The sequence below is a fragment of the Mytilus californianus genome, unplaced genomic scaffold, assembly GCF_021869535.1.
Source record: "Mytilus californianus isolate M0D057914Y unplaced genomic scaffold, xbMytCali1.0.p SCAF_8, whole genome shotgun sequence".
In the NCBI taxonomy this organism is placed as follows: domain Eukaryota; kingdom Metazoa; phylum Mollusca; class Bivalvia; order Mytilida; family Mytilidae; genus Mytilus; species Mytilus californianus.
In genome coordinates, this window is record NW_026262734.1 from 35782378 (window position 1) to 35805169 (window position 22792).

Here is a 22792-nt window from a genome sequence, read left to right on the forward strand (position 1 = left end):
TTTCTTGCTATTGCACAATACTTATTATATAATAATTTACACATCCTGTTTGGTGTGTATCTCCTACCATATCATTATTATTTGCTTTTAAATATAAATCAGAAATAACCAACTTAAAATGGAAAATTTTAAAAGAAAAATTTTAAAAAATGAAAAAAAGAAAAAAAATGAAGAAAAAAAAAATCCCCCCCCCCCAAATTTTTTGAACCCCCTTATGATTCATCACCCCCAAACTCAATCCCAGCCTCCCTTTGTGGTATGGTACCTTGCAGTACAATTTCAGAGAGATCCATACACTTGAACACAAGTTATTGTCTGGAAACTAGAAAAATGTGTTTTTTGGCCCCTTTTTGGCCCCAAATTCCTAAAATATTGAGGCAATTACCCCCATCATCAATCCCAGCCTTCCCTTTGTGGTATGGTACCTTGCAGTACAATTTCAGAGAGATCCATAAACTTACACACAAGTTATTGTCCTGAAACTGTAAAAATGCTTGTTTTTTTGCCCCTTTTTGGCCCCTTATTCCTAAAATATTGAGGCAATTACCCCCATCATCAATCCCAGCCTTCCCTTTGAGGTATGGTACCTTGCAGTACAATTTCAGAGAGATCCATACACTTGAACACAAGTTATTGTCTGGAAACTAGAAAAATGCTTATTTTTGGCCCCTTTTTGGCCCCCAATTCATAAATATTTCGGCTATTACCCCAAAACTCAATTCCAGCTTTCCCTTTATGATATGGAACCTTGTAGTACAATTTCAGAAAGATCCATACACTTACACACAAGTTATTGTCATGAAACTAGAAAAATGCTTGTGTTTTGCCCCTTTTTTGGCCCCTAATTCCTAAAATTTTGAGGCCATTACCCCCAAAATCAATCCCAGCATTCCTTTTGTGATATGGAACCTTGTGGTACAATGTCAGAGAGATCCATACACTAACACACAAGTTATGTCTGGAAGTTACAAAAATGCTTATTTTTGGCCCCTTTTTGGCCCCTAATTCCTTTACTGTTGGTACCATAACCCCCAAAATCAATCCCAACCTTCCTTTTGTGGTATTGAACCTTGTGGTAAAATTTCATAGAGATCCATTCACTTAAAGTCGACGACGACGACGACGCCAACGTCATACCAATATACGACCACAAAAATTTTTTTGCGGTCGTATAAAAAGAAAGGGGGTGGGGGTGACCCCCATTGACTTCCCCTATATTTCATTTGATTTGTGTTATTGTCCCATACAAGAATATATATGGTTTAGGGGTGGGGATCTCGACCGTTTACAAGTTCTTAAACAGGAGGGGGTGGGGGTGACCCCAGGGGACTCACCTTGTATTTCATTTGATTTGTTTGATTGTCCCATACAAGAATATATATGGTTTCGGGTTGGAGATTTTGACTGTTTACAAGTTTTCAAAAAAAAGGGGGGTGGGGGTGACCCCAGGGGACTCCCCCTCAATTTCATTTGATTTGTTTTATTGTCCCATTCAAGAATATATATATGGTTTAGGGGTGGGGATCTCGACTGTTTACAAGTTATCAAAAAGGAGGGGGGTGGGGGTGACCCCCATGGACTTCCCCTATATATCATTTGATTTGTTTTATTGTCCCATTCAAGAATATATATGGTTTAGGGGTGGGGATCTTGACGGTTTACAAGTTCTTAAACAGGATGGGGTGGGGTGACCCCAGGGGACTCACCTTTTATTTCATTAGATTTGTTTTATAGTCCCATACAACAATATATATGGTTTTGGGGTGGGGATCTTGACCGTTTATAAGTTTTCAATACAATGCTCCGCTGGGCGCAGCTTGATACAACCGCAGAGGTCGAACCCTGAATAGTTGGGGCAAGTATGGACACAACATTCAAGCTTGATACAGCACTGAATTTGGATTGTGATTAAATATTTGACACAGCATAGATTTCTGACACAGAATGAATGTGGTCTAAGAACTTAAAATTTTTTTAATTTACCTATTGAAACCATATCATTATTATTTGCTTTTATATATAAATCAGAAATAACCAATTTAAAATGGAAAATTTTAAAGAAAAAAATAGGAAAAAAAGGAAAAAAAAAATCCCCCCCCTAAATTTTTTGAACCCCTTATGATTCATCACCCCCAAACTCAATCCCAGCCTTCCGTTTGTGGTATGGTATCTTGCAGCACAATTTCAGAGAGATCCATACATTTGAACACAAGTTATTGTCTGGAAACTAGAAAAATGCATGTTTTTTGGCCCCTTTATGGCCCCAAATTCCTAAACGTTTCGGGCAATTACCCCCAAACTCATACCCAGCTTTCCCTTTGTAATATGAAACCTTGTAGTACAATTTCATAAAGATCCATACACCTACACACAAGTTATTGTCCTGAAACTAGAAAATGCTTGTTTTTTGCCCCTTTTTGGCCCCTTATTCCTAAAAATTTTGGGTAATTACCCCCAAAATCAATCTCAGCCTTCCCTTTGTGGTATGGTACCTTGCAGTACAATTTCAGAGAGATCCATACACTTGAACACAAGTTATTGTCTGGAAACTAGTAAAATGCTTACTTTTTGTCCCTTTTTGGCCCCTTATTCCTAAATGTTTTGGGCAATTACCCCCAAACTCAATTCCAGTTTTCCCTTTGTGATATGGAACCTTGTAGTACAATTTCAGAAAGATCCATACACTTACACATAAGTTATTGTCCTGAAACTAGAAAAATGCTTGTTTTTTGCCCCTTTTTTAGCCCCTAATTCCTAAAATTTTGAGGCAATTACCCCCAAAATCAATCCAAGCATTCCCAATGTGATATGGAACCTTGTGGTACAATGTCAGAGAGATCCATACACTAACACACAAGTTATGTCTGGAAGTTACAAAAATGCTTATTTTTGGCCCCTTTTTGACCCCTATTTCCTTAACTGTTGGTACCATAACCCCCAAAATCAATCAACACCTTCCTTTTGTGGTATTGAACCTTATGGTAAAATTTCATAGAGATCCATTCACTTAAACTAAAGTTAGAGTGCGAAAACCAATGTGTCTTCGGATGATGACGACGCCAACGTCATACCAAAATACGATTGTATAAAAAGAAGAGGGGTGACCCCCATGGACTTCCCCTATATTTCATTTGATTTGTGTTATTGTCCCGTACAAGAATATATATATATGGTTTAGGGGTGGGGATCTCGACTGTTTACAAGTTTTCAAACAGGACGGGGTGGGGGTGACCCCAGGGGACTCGCCTTTTATTTCATTTGATTTGTTTTATTGTCACATACAAGAGTATATATGGTTTCAGGGTTGGGATCTTGACTGTTTACAAGTTTTTAAAAAGTAGGGGGTGGGGGTGAACCCAGAGACTCCCCAAATATTTCATTTGATTTGCTTTATTGTCCATACAAGAATATATATGGTTTAGGGGTGGGGATCTCAACCGTTTAAAAGATAAAAGCACATTCTTAAATTGAAAGGGGGTGGGGGTAAGAATATATATGGTTTAGGGAGACTTAATTATCTACAAAATGTCTAATAATGAACAGTAAATTTCAAATTTCATTTATACAGTCCTACTAGTAAATTTCAAACTTTATATAAACAGTCCTACAGATCTTATCAGGAAACAGAAACTTTTCAAATAAATCTGTCACTCCAATGATATTATATGCTAAGATATAACCCAGATCTAATTAATAATGTAATTAACTTCAAAATGTCTAATAATATAGCTTATAATCATTACCACTAAGGAAATAGATAATTTTCAAATAAATCTGTCACGCCAATTTTTATTGTGAGATAAGACATTATGCTTAGTCATAAAAAAGATAACAAGAGTAAAATATTAAAAAATTCCACTTCTGGATATTAAAAATGGTGATAACTCACAAAGGAGATATACTAATATCTTGAAAATTGAACTAGACCTTCATTAAGTCCCAGGAAACAACATATTTAAATTTGAAAAAAAATTGTTAAAGCGTTTTCATGTTATTGTGCTGACACTGTTTAGCAGCCGCCCGTAGATCCGCCCGGCCGCCCGCCGTACATCACCATTTAAATAACCGATATTTCCTTCGAAAATCCGGTTAAAAACATGATAATTCCAATTAACATCATAAAAAAGGGTGATAATTCCCATTTTAAAATCATAAACAGGCAATAATTCCCATTAAGGTAGCTGAAGTGTCTAAATGCTTGACTTTAGATTTTTCTTAAACTTCTGTAAAAGATTTCTTTTTTTTGTCAAAAACATTAAAATTAACAAAAACACAGTTATCTTATATGGGTTATAGGGGAAAATTAATTTTTCCTTATTGATTAAACATTAAACGATAGAATTGGTTAAAATTCAATGAGAGAATTGCTCTTTATAGATACTTAAGAAATATAAAATAGAAATAGGGGTCATGGGCCTTATTTTCTTGAAAAATAAAAAGAACACAAATTTTCCTATCAAATTCAGTATAATTATTGGTACTTGATTTTAAAAGGATTTTTTCTGAAAATTTTAAATACACTCAACCAGACTTAATTTTTTTATAGTTTAATCTTTAAATTTCAAGTTTTAGATGTTTCTGTTGTATATTGAATGATACTTGGTAAAATATTTTCAAACCAAAAAAGAATTTTTTGCAACATGCCTAGGCAATGCTAGAAGGGATGCTCAGAAAAAGAAACCCTATCTACATGCACCTTAACATCATAAAAAAGGCGATAATTTCCATTAACATCATAAAAAAGGCGATAATTTCCATTAACATCATAAAATAGGCGATAATTCCAATTAACATCATAAAAAGCTCACAGTGTATAAAGAGGTCCATTAACATGATTAAGACTGAAAAAGAGATGTATCAGCATTGAACTGAAAAAATGTTGCACATGTATCTTAAAGAATTCAGAAGTAGAATCAATATAAACTTCTTACCTCTCCCATCATGTCCTCCAATGCTTTGTCTTTGGCTGTTTTCTTTTTTTCAGACTTGGACTGCAAATTTTCAATAAAATGAAAATTAACACATTAAATTTTCAATTGGTTGAACTGTTCATTGATTAAATTAAGTATCAAAATTGGTTTTTGTATACATGTAAATTTGTGTACAGTAAAAATTGGTTAGACATTGAGCATATGTTCTTAAAAATTGTGATTTAAAGTTGAATTATATGGACAGTTTTGGCATCGACTGCTTTGCTACATTTCAATGCAAGCAGTAAGGTAGCTAACTGAATTACAGAATGTATAAGCATTTCCCAAGCTGCACTGAGATTCTACAAAAATGAAAATAAAAATCTGAATCTGAATTACTCCCAGCTTTTACATGAATATCTATTTTTTCCAGAATTATCCACTTTCCTGGGTAAAAAATGATGAGTCCCTAACCTCAGCCGCAAATTTGTTGGTGAAACTCTATATGATTGGACAAAAATACTGGAAAACCCCCGTGTTCCCTAAAAAAAAGAACAATAGCACTTACAGTTTTGTCAGACTTTTCCTCTGTTTTGACAACTGTTGATCTGGTCTGGAAAGCTGAACTATCTTTAGAATATTTACTCCATGATCTTGGTTTGTTCTGATCTCCAAAATCCTTGGCATATTCCACCTTATAATACAGAACTTCAGTAAGATTATGTTGTAGTGTATAAACATGGCAGTAAGTATTCACTAGTTCTCAATATTTTCATGCATTCTTCCTACTTGAGAAGTGGTCCATAGGTCCATTACATTAAGTCATTATTGTAAAGTTCATATGAAAACTAGCTGCCATGTACATATGTAATTCATTATGTGATCTGAACTTTCAATTGGAAAAGAACAGTTAAAAATAACAAACTTTTACTGAAAAATTTAAACATAGTTTTGTTAAATGCAAATTCAATACTGAAAATAGACACCCCAAAACTATAATAATGTAACTGTTACATCTCACACTACATGCATAATAATTTAAATATAAAAGAAGAATATGTCCATGGACACAGATGCCCCGCTTGTAAATATGTGGCAAAGTCAGCAATTTTTCCATTTATAAAGGGATATAACTCGAGAACAATGAAAGTAACGCCTAGCATGGGTGGCATAAACATAGAAGTCAATCTTATACATGTTATATATATGCATTTATCTTTTATAAAATTATCTATGTAAGGAAAGCTGATAGTACATAAATACATGTCATTTCCATTTTCCATATGCTATAATATAAGACATACTTCTAAATATTTGTCTGTTAAACATCTATTTGGCCATGGGCTTATCCTGAAAATGGTTACCAGGTCACCATTTGGTAGTCAATTTTTTTCATTTTCAGGGTTCTCACTAACGGTTTTTGTAATTTTTATTTTTGGCCATTACATATCAAACAGTGAATGAAGAAATGTTGTTGCTATATAATTTACTATACAAGTCTCAGTGACAAAATAAAGCAAGGACATAGAACTATGAAATCTGGGATCAGTTAATGTAACATTTTACAATCTTCAGACTCACAGATTTCATGAGTTAAGGACTCATGGACTCGCCTTAGTGTGAACCCTGCATTTTAATATTTATTTCATATCTATCCAGTCTGGATTATTCTCAACTTTTCAAGAAAAAAAACCAATAACAGAACATTAAAAACTAATTAAACACAAGTGAACCAACGCCTGGTAAATCTTCTGTCAGTAGATTCCATAAAGTGGATACCTCGGGTATGCAGGGTCATTACAATAAAAACATAAAATGTAGAAGGTCCTGTAACAACAACACTTTAAGGAAAATCATGGCAACTTTTTATTAATGTAAAATGTACACATACCTGTATTCTAGATGTGTCAATAAATGTTTTGTCTAGAGAGTTCATGGCATTTTTAGCTTCTTCATCTCTACTGTATCCAATAAAAGCAAATTTTCTGAATCTACCATCTTTAGTGAACTTCAATGTACAATCAGTTATCTCCCCTTTTGTACTAAATAATGTCCTCAACCGCTCTTCTTTTATCTAAAATTATAATACCATTGAATAAACGTCATAATTTCAGAAAATATATAAAGGGTTTGATGGAAATCTATGTCTAGTCTGCTACTGCCAGTCTTAAAGTGTAATGTTGACTGCTCCAAAATAAGTCTATTTATCAGATTAATGTGGAAAATGAAAAAAGAAAAAAAATCTAAATTTGGCTCAAGGTTCTATCTCTTATTATGAAGAAGCTTTGTACAAGTTTTGTAAAATTCCATGTAGGATTCAGGTTTTACAATCTTTCACCAATGAAATGTAACTAAACAGGGTTAAAGCTAGGATTTTGAGGGCTTTAGTCACTTTTGCACGGGATGAAAATCAACCTTTTTTTGGGTAGCAGCAAGGGACCTAGGATGTATATTACTATCTATACATCTTTGTCAGACTTTGTCTTTAAAGGACTAGGCATACTAGGCAGTTACTGCACGATTTGACTGATGTGGCACTTTAATACAAAGATTAGGATATAAGATCTAGAAATCTAGTTCACAATTTCACTTCAGTTAGTTTCAGGGTACATTCCTAATCAGCAAAAGTTGGGATCCATTTTTTTTAAACCAGGAATCACAGCATAAATGAACTTGTAAGGACTATTTCACTGTATTATTCATACTCATTATCCTTAAAAATGTTTTAAAGCGATACTGTAAATTCAGAAATTATTGCGATGTTTTATTATTGCGAAAAATGCGACAGGGTTATAATCGCAATAATTTAAACTCGCATTTTGAAATTTTTTATATGAATTAAACAGGATTTTTCTCAATATCGCAAAAATTAAAATCGCATTTTAGTCTAAAATGACAAAATCGCAATAATAAATGCACGCAATAATTTCTGAATTTACAGTATTTAGAATTGATTCTATAAAGTTGGAACCAAGGATTTGTAAATCCTTATTGGAACAATTCTAATGACTTTAAATTGTAAATTTATCATGAATAGATCACATTTACCTTCGATTTCCAAATGAAATGAAAACGGGAAGTGACAAGTGGATAATAAATTCAGAATGAATCCGGATTCATCGACGGATTGGTCCGTGTTTAAAAAAGGCAGGAAATTATCATTTTTTAAATTAAATTTGCTAAATAAGAACTATATTTGTCTCTCTTGTTTAGTTTGATACTTAATTATTTTGTATTTTACGGTTTAGGGTCTTTAAAATTCATAAGAATACTTACGCGCATGCGCAGTTCATCATGAAGGAAGCACCTGTTTGACTCGTGAAAACATTTCTGAATGTTATGAATAAAGTTCTTAAAGTTCTATCTTTTTAATCGAAATTGTCGAAAGTTTTATATCAAATATGACGAAATACATTCATTTGACGAAACTACGACAAACTAACTGCAAATTGTGATCGTTTGAGAAATATTGAGATTAACATGCGAACTGTCCGAGGGAAAACTCGAATGACAAAACTACGACAAACGAACTGCAAATTGTGCTCATTTGATAAATATTGAAATTGAAATGCCGACTGACTGATTTTACTGGGGAAAATAATTATATTGATGATCAATTTTGAGGTTGATAAATAATTAACGGATTAGTGACCCATCCGATGGTGATAAGCGGATTATCTGTAATCACAACTTATAACACCTGTTGTAAATGTTAATTAGCTGAGGGCCATAAACTTGTCAGAAACAATAATTTAAGTGACAAAATTGATTTGGAATACTTTCGTCATTTTGAAAACGTTTGGTAAATGACGAAAATGACGAGCGCTAGCAGAATCACTGCCTAAATGTTTACTGCAAATAAAAGAACTTCATAAGTCCATTTATTGAAATATGCAAACTAGTTAAATTTACAATAGGTAACATCAGAGTTCACTAAACTTCATTTCTTTCTGTCAGACCAAGGACTTTCAATAATTTGGTGGTCCTTCATCTTTTTTGAAATTATAACCTAATTTTAATATTAGATGTTATGGTGGAAAACATTTGGAAAGTATTGTTTCAATACGAAAAAATTGTGAGTCCTGTACAAGTATTAATATAATGTTCACCATTTGCAATTTGTTAATGAATAAAATGAACACAATTTTAGCCACATGGCATGATTTTCTATTAAATAGTTGTTACAACAAATGATTCGTTACCAAAAGGTTTTTGAAGAAATCTTCACAAAAATCACTATGGTAGTATGGACACACGATTTTTCTTTACCTTATCAATGTTAAAGCCCTTTTAACTTATTGCAGCTGTTTTCATTTTCATGTGCCTACAACAAAGGTACATGTAACCCACCACTGAAAAAAGTAAAATAACAAAAATACCAAACTCCAAGGAAAATTCAAAACAGAAAGTCCCTTATCAAATGGCAAAATCAAAAGCTCAAACACATCAAATGAATAGAAAACAACTGTCATGTTCCTGACTTGGTACAGACATTTTCTTATGTAGAAAATGGTGGATTAAACCTGGTTTTATAGCTAGCTAAACCTATCACTTGTATGACAGTAGCATAAAATTCCATTATATTATATATGAACAAAACAAACAGACAAAATAGGTAAAAATGTCAAAAATAATGGTACAGCAGTCAACATTGTGTTATAATCTTAATCACTATAAAAACAAACAAATATGTCAACAAAGAAAAACAATATGGCATATAGACAAAGCACATAAGCAAAAATTAAAGACAAGAATACAAAAAATGACCATAGCACAATAACACAATGGATGTATATGAACAGAGCTACGCCAAAAGGATATTACCAAAAATGGACTAAACAGTAAAGGTAAATAATTTACAGAGACAAATAAAAGAACCCTATAAAACGTAGTAATTAAGATGATAAACAACGTCAGTACCTAGAATCTATACTTCAAGACCATCTGACATGTATTATTTGTGAAGTTGATACAAAATATTTATCAACAAGGTCTTGGCATCTTCCAATGAAGACGTTCTTTGACATAACCCTCGTTTATCAACTTTTTGCTCAGACACTGGTGACGTTTTATAAAGTCTGAGTAGCAGCTGCAAGCTCTTGAATACAGAATGAGTTGGGAAATGTATATCCCATATGCAGGTGAAGTTGGTATACTGCTAATAAGGTGGGTTAAATTGATAATTTCAAAATTAAAATCGTCTCATTATGCCGGTAAGCCCTTGAAACGTGACATGACTGACGAAGGAAGCAATCATGACAAAATGCAATTTCTACCATGAATATCATCATAAAGCAACACAATACATTTAACAACATAAACAACACAATAAGCTTAATGAATTGATTTTTTTTCAGACAGACCAAAATCTGTTCGGTCAGACAAAACTTACAACACCGTCTAACCAAAAGTCAGACAGAAACCAAAAGAGTTTGGCACAGACTGCAATAACTTAAGGTAAAACAGGAAACCAGTGTCCAATGAACTGACAAACTACCAACGTTGATGGAACGAACCACAATGACCCTTTTAGGTTTTGACTGTATGAAAAAGTTGAAAAATAGGACCGGCTCAAATGTGAAGAGACAACAGGATGGACAGTTTCACAAGGTCCAGCATATTTTTCACCATGTGATGCCATTTAAGCAGATTGATCATCAAGTCAACCAGCTCAGCTCATTCTTAAAAAGGATTCAAAATTGATTTATAATTGAATACATGTATATAGAAATATGGCCTAAAAATTATAGAAAGCAGAAATGATGACCCCTTCAAACAATCCAGCCCCTCATGTATAATAATTTGAGTCAAAAGAAATCAGGCAGCAATTGCTCATAACAACCGATAACAGTTGATGAATAAATGTTTATAAAAGAACGAGATATCCATAAGACTATATCCACAGTCAGAGAGAGCTAAAAAATAACAATGTATGTTTTATTCGTGAATTTTGGGCTAGCTCGCATTTAGATACGAATCCCACTATTTTTCTTACCCCGTTAGGAAGATTTTTTACAATCAAACGAGACATTTAACTCTTTTGGGGACCTGTTCTCCCTTTTCAGATGAAATTTTCTTTTTACAACCTGTAAACACGTGAAAATCTACCGGAAATGCAAAATTTACCTCCCTTAGAGAAGAATATAAATTCGGCCTAAATTCCACCGCCCCTGAGAGTAGATTCTTTCGCCATCATTCATTTTTATGTTGTGGATGAAATTTATGCCGATACGGTTGTGAAAAGTGAGGGTGTGGATGGGGTTTACAGAATAGGGAATAATGGGCAAAAATCATTAAAGAAAAGAGAAAAATGGGCAAAAACATGCCCCTGAAAAAAGGGGGGGGAGGGGGGGGGGGGCTAAATAAAAAAAGAGAATTATGGGGTGCTAAAATATGAACTGCAAAAATTAAAGAATTGGGTAAAAATATTCTGATTACAGAAAAGAACAATGTCCAGAATACAGTTATCAAGTAATTACAGAATAGCCATTATTTTTAAAGATAAAGAAATGATAAAGCCTGAAATACAGAAATGAAGCGGACCCCATCCACACCCTCATAAGTGAAACCTCTAGTAGAAGAGATGCGAAGGATACCAAAGGGACATTCAAGCTCATAAGTCGAAAGTAAACTGACAACGCCGTGGCTAAAAAAGAAAAAGACAAACAACAGTACACAAAACACAACATAGCATGAAAACCAAAGACTGAGCAACACTAACCCCACCAAAAACTGGAGGTGATCTCAGGTGCTCCGGAAGGCTAAGCAGATCCTGTTCCACATGCAGCACGTACAAAGTTATAAGTCTAATTCAGTAGGTCACATTCGGGGAAAAGCCCCGGGGGACGGGAATGTAGTTACGACAATTGTCTGACAATTAACTGTTACTGATTACTAGATGCTGTTTAGTATATGGATAATGCAGATTATCTTACACTTTTATCTTACAGTCCTAATGGACTTAAGATGTAGAAAAACAGCAATTGGTTGATGAATACTCTCTGGCGCATGCCTTGTTTCACAGTGTTGTTAATAATTAAAAAAATATAGTTTTCTAATTTTCATATTTGTGTTAATATATATGTACAATTTTCCAATTTTTATTTTTGTTTTTTTTTTTGTATAAGATAAAAACAAATTATTGATTATACATGTAGGTATGGATAAGTATCAAGGAGAATTTCTCTGGTGAGTTTCGCCTTGAAGCACTCAGTAGTGGTGCTGCAGACTATTGGTTCGGGTAATTTGTTCCAATCTTTTATAGTTTGGAAAAAAAAAAGAAATGTGTAACTGTCTTTGCTGCATCGAATTTCACGGTCTATATGTTTGTTCGTGATTAGACCTGGTTTTTGCTTTGCTTTTAATTAGGATGGCATCATATGATATGGAAATTTTGTTGCCAAGATGGTGATTCTATGAAATATGCTTTATTTGGTTTTAAGTATTCTTTCTTGTAATGATGACCAGTGATGTGTGTTAAGCATGTTTGCAACACTTTCAGTATATATGAGTATTTGTGAGAATTTATTATATTCCTTAATTTAAAATGATTTTTCAAAATTGTATTATGGTAAATTTCATTAAAACAATATCTATACTTTCATTCCAACACCGAAGTTCTGGCTACTGGGCTGGTGATAACCTCGTGAAATTAGAAGTTAATTTGGTAAAATAAAAGGTACTGCCATGGTTTTCAATTCAAACGGAAAATCATTTTAAAAGTATTTTCGTTATGATGGATACCGGTTTATATCATAGAAACTGCTAATCGACACTGTTACCTGGGTATAATGCTAAAGTGCAATAGCAATTTTAATGTGGCGATTTCAAATTGATGGAAAATGATGGAGACATTTATTTCAAGATTAAAAACCTAGTTGTACTTAAAATCCCTCACCGAGTAAACTCTTAGAGAAACGTTTTGATAAGCTGATATCAGCTATAATGGTATATTGTTGTGAAGTGTGGGGCTGGAGTATGCGTTTAGGAGACGAGATTCTGATTCTTATAAACTATAATACATATCTTTATTGAAGACATCCTAGAGGTACATTGTAAAAACCTCTAATGATGCGAGAACAGAAATAACCAGACTGCACCTTAGCACAAAAATCAACATATTTTTTGTCCTATATAAATTTTTGGACCTCTTGGTAATGTCTGAACATACCATAAAACATGATTTACAACTTAGAAAGAAAACCCTTGAGTCACTTATATTGTTTCATGTTACAAGATCACTAACGCTCCATTTTTTTTTATTCTGAAAAATTAGATTTTTCTCGTAATATTTCAAAGGTAGGAGAACGTACATCATATATGTTGATCAACTTACTTTCAAGTTTGATCGTTCTGTTATAATAGCTAAAATGAGATTAAGTGCTCATTCCATTGAAACAGAAAGAGGGAGATATAACAGAATGGTAAGCATAAGCATAAAGCATAAAAGATTTATTTAAAGTCGGTTACACATATAACAATACAACATAAGCTCTGTAGAGCTTTTATCCGACATACATATATGACAAGCACAATACATAAAACACATAAAACAGTAAGCACATCATGCAAAGCATAAATAATAATGTTTTCAAGCACAGCAATTTGTAAGAAAAATTAAAGCATATAAAGCAAACATAAAATGCAGATAAACTAACATTCATGCAATAGCTATTATATAAAGCACTAAAAGTAATTCAAGCATTTAAAACACAAATAAAAAGTTATGCATCAAATATAAAAGCCAGAGTATACAAGATAAATAAATAAATAAATAAATAAATGATCTACAACTCACTTAGATCTGCAGGAGGAACACTGACACGAACTGCCCTCCCAATTACCAACCAAACTTTTAAACTGACCCAAAGGCATTTCTTCCCTCATCTTATTCGGCAGTTCGTTCCAGAGTTTGGCTCCTGCATAACTGAATGAGTGTAGCCCATGGGTAGTTGTCCTTACCCTGGGAACATCTGCTATGTTGTTATTTCTAAAAGAGTAATTACATTTTTTAATTTCAATAAATTCATGTAGATATAATGGACACTGTTTATTAATCATTTTATACACCTCTATTGCTATCATTCTAATTCTTCTGAATTTTAAACTTGGTAATTTTGATTTAATTAACAGTTGTTGATAAGTACTACAATAGTCTTCATATATAAATCTTAGGGCACGCTCCTGTATTTTCTCTATTTTTCTGGTATTACAATCACCACAGAAGTGCCATATTACAGGACAATAATTAAAATTTGGCATGATAAATGAATAATATATAGTAAGTCTACCTAATTTTGTTAAATGTTTACCAATTCGTTTAAGTACATGTAACTGTCTTGATGCCTTTTTACAAATGTTAGAAATATGGGCATCAAACTTAAGCTGATAGTCAATTGTTACACCAAGTAATTTCACTACTTTTTCACAGTGTATGATATTACCATCTAGATTAAAAGAAATATTTTTATTTTCAGTTTTCTTGCCAATGGCTATTGCCTGAAACTTGTCAGGGTTGGCCTTCATATGATTTAAACTAAACCAATTAATTAGCTCTAAGCTTTCTTTTTCTAAAATATTTACAACAGTGTCTATATCAGAATGTGAATATGACAAAGTATTGTCATCTGCATAATTATACAATGAACTGCTTGATACAAAATGAAAAATATCATTCAAGAAAATATTAAAAAGTACAGGTCCTAATATAGAGCCTTGCGGCACACCTTTATATATATCTTTCCAGGTACTTATATCTATACCAACTTTTACACATTGTTTTCTTTTACTTAAATAGCTGTCTATCAAGCTTATAGCTGATTCAGATAATCCATATGCCTTTAGTTTTAAAATTAATAAATTATGAGGAAGGCAGTCGAAGGCTTTCGAGAGGTCCATCAACACAGCAGCAATATATTTATTATCATCAATAGCCTTAAACTTAAGAACTTAAAGATTTTGTAAAGTGTGTACACACAACAAAATTGAAGATGAAAATCACTTTATTTGGCATTGCCTTAAATATAAGAAGAAAAGAGAAATCCTTATGACAAAATTGTCTAAATCTTACCCAAATTGTAGAAATATACATAAAGATAGCATAAAGTAAAAACTATTGTTAAACAGCTAGTGTGTCAGTAAAAATATCAAAGATATGTTCAAATTACATTCATGAATTGTTGAAAGTTAGAAATAATGTTTTACAAAACCATTAATGGTATTAAATATCAATATCCTGTTTAGAAAGTATTGATTATTTAGTTGTTGTAATTTTGTATTTTTGTATTTTATGTATTTCTATACAATGTACTAAATTGAGCCTTTACCAATTGTTATAATTGCGTTTGTGCTAATAAAATATTGTCTATTGTCTTCAAAAGCTTAGGTTCCCGTTATTAGTTCCGTTTTCAAATTTTACTTTTAAAACATTTTTTTTATCAATTACATCAGCGCATTATAGATCGAAAACTACAAGATGAAATTGAATGAAACCCTTGTTAAGGGCATACGATACAGTTTTGATCCCATATTGATTTTTTTACTATGTTGAGTCGGACAGAATGATTTCATCCTGTTGTGACTTGCTAGAACTAAACATGTAAATATTTGGTACGCTGACCTAAGGACTAATCTTTTCATTCTTCCGACTGAATTGTCAGCGAAAGTGTAGAGTGCCACGCACGTTTCGATAACACCACAAGTTCATTATTACTCAATAGACTTCTGATAATAATTCAAAATGTTGAGGTTTTGTTTTCTTTGTAAAATATGTTAAATCTAAACTTTTATTCAATACTGACAAATATTCTAAATTTAGTTTTCCCGACTTGTTTGTATGTCATTGGTTTACAGATTAAACTCGAATTGATGTGTCAATAATATCGAAGCTTTTAGAATTATTATGTAGCATATTTTTATATACCAACAGAAAACAATTCAAAAGAACGTTCGATTTTAGCAATCAGACTGACTCCAAGGCAATTATAGTGTTAGTTATGAGTTGCATTGTCCGAATAAATAAAAGTGAATATAGCTTTAATTTTCCTAGGACAACTAGTGTATGATCATTAGAAAATATTCTCAAACATGCAAAAACAACATAGCAATAAACGTGAGATGGTGTCATGATCGCAGATATGCCCATGTACCTTCCTAACAATCTTTTTTTTTTATCTTACTATAGGCGCTTAGGCCAATGCATGTGAACATGGTGAAGTACGGCATCACGCGGTGACCTACAACCGTTAAGTTTTCTTCACGTCTAAAGGTACAGGAGCAAATCTTTTTTGAAAATCTTTTTGGAATGAAGACGGGGAGAACCAATAAAGATTTCTCATTTCGAACAATTCGATTGGCTTAGCATACAATGATATAGCATGTTTTTATTTGACACTATATGCATGGGGAATTATGCCCGTCTTGTTCTCTGTAATCACAAGGACAGTTTAAATCTAAGAATGTATGATAAGGCCACTTTTTGGACCCTAAATTCGAAAATAAATCTTCCAAATAACATTTTCGATGTCCATACGGTATTGGTTTATAAGATATCAGTATTTAAATTTTTGAATTGTACATATTTTCATGAAGGCTTGAAACTTTTTTCATCGGATTCAAAACTGCAAAAATTGCCAAACTATCCCTTAACTATATTTTTCTGGGTAAGGTCTTAGCTGATAAAATTTTTTACCAAACACTATGTAAAATGTACATGTAGCATGTACTAGTAGTCTTCTGCTAATTAATAACTGCTACAAGAAATCCTCTGCTAATTAATAACTACTACAAAGAGTTGTCTGCTAATTAATAAATACTACAAGGAATCCTCTGCTTATCAATAACTACTACAAAGAGTTGTCTACTACCCGTTATTAACAACTACTACAAGGATTCCTCTGCTAATTTATAACAACTACAAACAGTTGTCTGGTAATTAATAACTACTACAAGGAGTTGTCTGGTAATTAATAACTACTACAAGGAGTTGTCTGGTAATTCATAGCTACTACAAAGTTCTCTGCTAATTAATAACTACTACAAAGAGTTGTCTGCTAATTAATAACTACTACGGAGTCCTCTCCTAATTAATAACCACTACAAAGAGTTGTCTGCTAATTAATAACTACTACAGAGTCCTCTGCTAATTAATAACCACTACAAAGAGTTGTCTGCTAATTAATAACTACTACAAGGAATCCTCCGCTAATTCATAACTACTACCAAGAGTCCCCTGATAATAAATAATTACTACAAAGAGTTGTCTGCTAATTATTAACTACTACAAAGAGTTGTCTGCTAATTAATAACTACTACGAGGAGTTGTCTACTATTTAATAACTACTAGGAGGAGTTGTCTTCTTATCAATAACTACTACAAAGAGTTGTCTTCTTATTAATAACTACTACAAGCAGTTTTCTGCTAATTAATAACTACTCTGAGGAGTTGTCTGCTAATTGATAACTACTACAAAGAGTTGTCTGCTTATTAATAACTACTACAAAGAGTTGTCTGCTATTTAATAACTACTACAAGGAGTTGTCTGCTAATTGATAACTACTACAAAGAGTTGTCAGCTAATTAATAACTGCTACAAGGAGTTGTCTGCTAATTAATAACTGCTACAAAGAGTTGTCTGCTAATTGATAACTACTACAAAGAGTTGTCTGCTAATTAATAACTACTACAAGGAGTCGTCTGCTAATAAATAACAGCTACAAGGAATCATGAATTATTTAATAACTACTGCAAGGAGCTGTCTGCTATTTTATAACTACTACAAGGAGTCCTCTGCTAATTATTAACTACTGCATCGAGTCGTCTACTAATTGATAACTACTACAAGGAGTCCTCTGCTAATCAATAACTACTGCAACGAGTAGTCTACTAATCAATAACTACTACAAGGAGTGGTCTGTTAATCTATTACTGCTACAAGGAGTTGTCTGCTAATTTTCGTAGATATAAAAGTGTGGATAGATTGTGATCATTCTGACAATCCCCTAGTTTATTATGGTTTTCACATATTAAAAGTACTGGACTCTGATAAAACAAATATCCCTATAGCATCTGTTATAAATGCAAGACTTTATACCTTATATTCAATTTTTAGAGTTGTTGTTCTTGTTGTATAAATCATACAAGTACCTGTTGTTTCGATTCAATTGGATTCTTTTGTCTTTCTGTATATGGCTGTTTTTCTAATGTCTTTTGTTGAAGAGGTTTGATTACACATTCCTGTTGATTTGATTATTGTATGTTATATGTCTGTCTGTAAATAATGATCTGTTTACAGGTGTCTCTTGTTGGTTTTTTTCACAGGAATCTGTTGTTCAGATCATTGTGTATTAGTTTTCTTCTGCAATGGTCTGTTTTTCTAGTGTCTCTTGTTGTTTGTTTTCATGTCTGATGTTTGATTAATTTGTATTAGTTTTCTTCCGCAATGTTCTGTTTTATTGTGTCTCTTGTTTGTTAACAGGAATCTGTTGTTTGATTATTGTGTATTATTTTTCTTCTATAATGCCTATTGTCTGTTTTCTAGTGTGTCTTGTTGTTTGTTGTCCAGTATCTGTTGTCTGATCATTGTAATTTTTTTCTGTTATAATGCCTTTTAGTGGTTTGTTTTCTAGTGTGTCTTGTTGTTTGTTTACATGTATCTGTTGTAGTGAACATTGTGTATTATTTTCTGCTGTAAAACTGATGATCTGTCTTTAGTTGTTCAAGTCTTAGTTTTCCCTCTTAGGATTCTTCCAATGTCCATTCAGAGTCTAGATTTTTATTCAGAGACTATAATACCAATAATTTACTACACAGATTTTTGATAACAAAAAATAATTTTATTTTGAAAATTATCCAACCATACTAATTTGATGGAATACATGCATTGCATAACAATAAAAGTAGAAAACATATAAATATATATTAGTTAAATCAACAATCCACCAATATTTTCCCATTTGCTGTTTTATTTATTTAGTACCTTTGATAATTAAATAATTTCAAGCTACATCTGTCTCCATATTAATTTTTCAATTCATTTGTCATGGTCCTCATCAACATTAGGGTTATTTTTTTAGACTTTAATAACTTTGTCAAAACTTCAAGGAATAATAAAAGAAACTTGTACAGAAAACTTTTGAAAAAGAATTGATTGGAACATAATTTAAACAAATAGGAGATAACCTCTATTCGATTATTACTCTTACAGGGAAATGTTATACCATGGAGCCATTATAAATTGGAGGGGGTACCAATTTTTGTGGGTATACATGAAGTATAAAATTCTATAGGCTAGTATGCAGACTTTGTTAAAACCATGAAAATACAATTTTTCCTTAATCCAATAAAATTGGTATCCACGAAAAAGAAAATAAATGAATCCACAGTATATAAAGTCCGTTAGTTTTGATTATATATAATTACATTACTGTGGATTCATTATTATTCATTGGAAACCAATTTCCGTGGGTTTCGTGGGGCAGGGAAACCATGAATTTAAATGTGCAATGAATTACAAAGTTGCAGTATGATTATATGGAGACTTTTGGAAAATCACAAAATCAAATATCCATGAAAATGCAAGAAACTAAATGATTCCACATTATCTTCTGCAACAGATACAAGATTGTCAACAACACAATCAAACACTTCAACAAAAACACTTAAATTATAACAAAAAACAAAGACGCATATTGGTTTTACACTGCAAATGAAAATACCATTGAAATTTCTTCATCAGAATACAGACTAGCATGTGTAATTGTACTTTTTGCTTTTAGTTCATATGGTAGCATTGAAAAAGTGTCTATTATGTGTTATTGATTGAAAGATGTTTATTGAGGTTAATTTCCCTCATAAAGAGATGTCCAGACTTTCGCCATTAATCATACATTACCAAAGTATCGGACCTATCAGACATACTTATAATGCATTTGTATTGGGCGATGGATCATTTGAGATCTTTTCAATTTAGATTTTTCTCTGGTAAACAGGAGGAAATTCAATTTGAATCATGTCCCATTGTCGTTCAGATAAGTAAGAAAGGTATGACTAATGTCTAAAATCCAGAAGCCTCTAAAAGAAAATTTGTTAACCAATTACAAACAATAAAAGCTTAGTCATCTTACAGTGAGAATAATTGGCCAAGAGAACTTTTAATTGAGTTGACCATTAATCAGATAATAAATTTTAATGGTATTTTTGAACAAGGCAAAAAAACAAAAAAAATATCTGAAAGCTTAATACATTGTACAGAAAAAAAGCTTAATACATTGTTCAGCAAAAAAAAATTAATACATCGTACAGGAAAAAGGCTTAATACATTGTACAGGAAAAAAGCTTAATACATTGTACAGGAAAAAAGCTTAGTACATTGTACAGCAAAAAAGCTTCTTACGATTCTTACAAAGCCATATAAAAACAGTTATTAACATTATTTGCATAAATGAATATATTCGTTGCATTTGTACATATCTCTTGTTAACACTGTGACTAGTCAGGCATACAATATTTTTAAACAATGGGAAAGTCCTCTCTGAAAATGGCTGTCTTCCTATGTTCTGATCACAAGCCCTCTTCATATTTCTAAGGTGGTTTATACATTTTTACTTGATGTCTAATTTTTATACAACAAGCAGATCAGCTCAAAGAACTAAATAAATTATACTGAGTTGATGCTTAATACAAAAGATAAAATATGTTAATATAATGTTAATAAATAAATTATTGAACGCTTCACAACCAGAATATAACCAAACAAACAAATAGACTCATGACAATTCTGCTTCTATTAGTATCAAGTTGATTAAAATCCAACTAGAAATGACCCCACAATATTTTTTGGAAAAATTGTAGGTGATGAGAATTTATGGCGATGCATTTTAGGTATTACTTCAATGATTTCCTTCTTTTGTCCAAAGTTGAAAATTAATACTATGTTAAATCTGGTTTCGTTAGAATGTGCAAAAATAAAATTCCTAAAAAAGTTACTGTGAATTCATTTATTATAGTTGGTTCCAATTTTCATGGATAGTAAAAAATTGTAATTTCCTGGATATTTTTTCTATTGTAATTTTAGCTAATTATCTATACAAGCCATGTATAATGTACTTGATTTAACACTCTAATTTGTGGTTTTCAATTTACCCCCCAAAAAAATCAACAAAAATTAATTCCAAAAGAATAATAAACAATTCACATTAAATATATTATTGACAACTCACTTTCTATACAAGAATTGGAGCAATTCTACGTAATTGCTGTTGATCTATTTAGGGCTTAGAAGGACAGATTTATTCCCTCTTTGCACCACCTTGGAAACACTTGATTAGTTATAAGAAACCAATGAGTGTGAGTAAAAAAAAGAATTAGCAGTTGCACAATATCACTTGATGTAGAAGAAGTTTGTAGGTTGTATCGAATCGTTAACTAGAAGTTGTTGATCAACAAACTTGGAGGACAACAGAAGTTGCAGACTACGAAAAAAGTAGGAAGGATAGTGATACTTGTGCGTCTTCAAATATATTCTAAATTATATTTAACATCCAATTACATTTAAGTATAATGTATACAAGCTGAAGCCCCACCTATCTATTGATTGCAGATGTCAATCTTAATTACAATGCTTGAGCAAACATTTATACAAACAAAGCAAGTAAGCCAACCAAACCTTTAAACTACAAGCATTAAGAAAATAGTTTTAACTGAATTGTTTAAACATATTTTGATTAATTTTCTTACATAATATCATGGAATAAAATGCTCTGCTGGTCACAGCTTGATACGACTGCAGAGGTCGAACCCTGAACAGTTGGGGCAAGTATGGACACAACATTCAAGCTTGATACAGCACTGAATTTGGATTGTGATTAAATATTTGACACAGAATGAATGTGGTCTAAGAACTTAAAAAATTTTAATTTACCTATTCAAACCATATCATTATTATTTGCTTTTATATATAAATCAGAAATAACCAATTTAAAATGGAAAATTTTAAAGAAAAAAAAAGGAAACCCCCCCCACCAACTTTTTGAACCCCCTTATGATTCATCACCCCCAAACTCAAACCCAGCTTTCCCTTTGTGATATGGAACCTTGTAGTACAATTTCATAAAGATACATACACTTACACACAAGTTATTGTCCTGAAACTAGAAAAATGCTTGTTTTTTGCCCCTTTTTGGTCCCTAATTCCTAAAATTTGGAGGCAATTACCCCCAAAATCAATCCCAGCCTTTCCTTTGTGGTATGGTACCTTGCAGTACAATTTCGTGAGAGATCCATACACTTGAACACAAGTTATTGTCTGGAAACTAGAAAAATGCTTATTTTTGGCCCCTTATTCCTAAATGTTTTGGGCAATTACCCCCAAACTCAATTCCAGCTTTTCCTTTGTGATATGAAACCTTGTAGAACAATTTCAGAAAGATCCATAGACTTACACACAAGTTATTGTCATGAAACTAGAAAAATGCTTATTCTTGGCCCCTTTTTGGCCCCTTATTCCCAAACGTTTTGGGCAATTACCCCCAAACTCAATTCCAGCTTTCCCTTTGTGATATGGAACCTTATAGTACAATTTCATAAAGATCCATAGACTTAAACACAAGTTATTATCATGAAACTAGAAACATGCTTGTTTTTTGCCCCTTTTTTTGCCCCCAATTCCTAAAATTTTGAGGCAATTACCCCCAAAATCAATCCAAGCATTCTCTTTGTGATATGGAACCTTGTGGTACAATGTCAGAGAGATCCATACACTTACACACAAGTTATGTCTGGAAGTTACAAAAATGCTTATTTTTGGCCCCTTTTTGGCCCCTAATTCCTTAACTGTTAGTACATAACCCCCAAAATCAATCCCAACCTTCCTTTTGTGGTATTG

General features: G+C 32.4%; 1 protein-coding gene and 1 long non-coding RNA gene across 3 annotated transcripts in view; both read right to left on the bottom strand.

Moving 5' to 3' along the window:
• The window catches only part of LOC127713020 (probable RNA-binding protein 19), a 46539-nt gene extending 35522 nt beyond the window's left edge, over positions 1–11017 (bottom strand). For both annotated transcript variants that reach the window (XM_052219619.1, XM_052219618.1), the window contains exons 1-4: positions 10906–11017; positions 6802–6984; positions 5479–5604; positions 4932–4991 (exon numbers count right to left, since the gene is read on the bottom strand). In XM_052219619.1, the coding sequence (XP_052075579.1) occupies positions 4932–4991; positions 5479–5604; positions 6802–6984; positions 10906–10941 (405 nt within the window). In that variant the 5' untranslated portion in view covers positions 10942–11017. The remainder of the gene's footprint in view (positions 1–4931; positions 4992–5478; positions 5605–6801; positions 6985–10905) is intronic.
• A 7704-nt stretch (positions 11018–18721) lies between these two features.
• LOC127710707 (uncharacterized) lies at positions 18722–22791 on the bottom strand. The gene is made up of 2 exons (XR_007986290.1): positions 22314–22791; positions 18722–22001 (listed from the first exon to the last, which is right to left on the bottom strand). It is a non-coding gene; the product is annotated as an uncharacterized LOC127710707 (long non-coding RNA).
• Between the last annotated feature and the right edge of the window lies 1 nt (position 22792).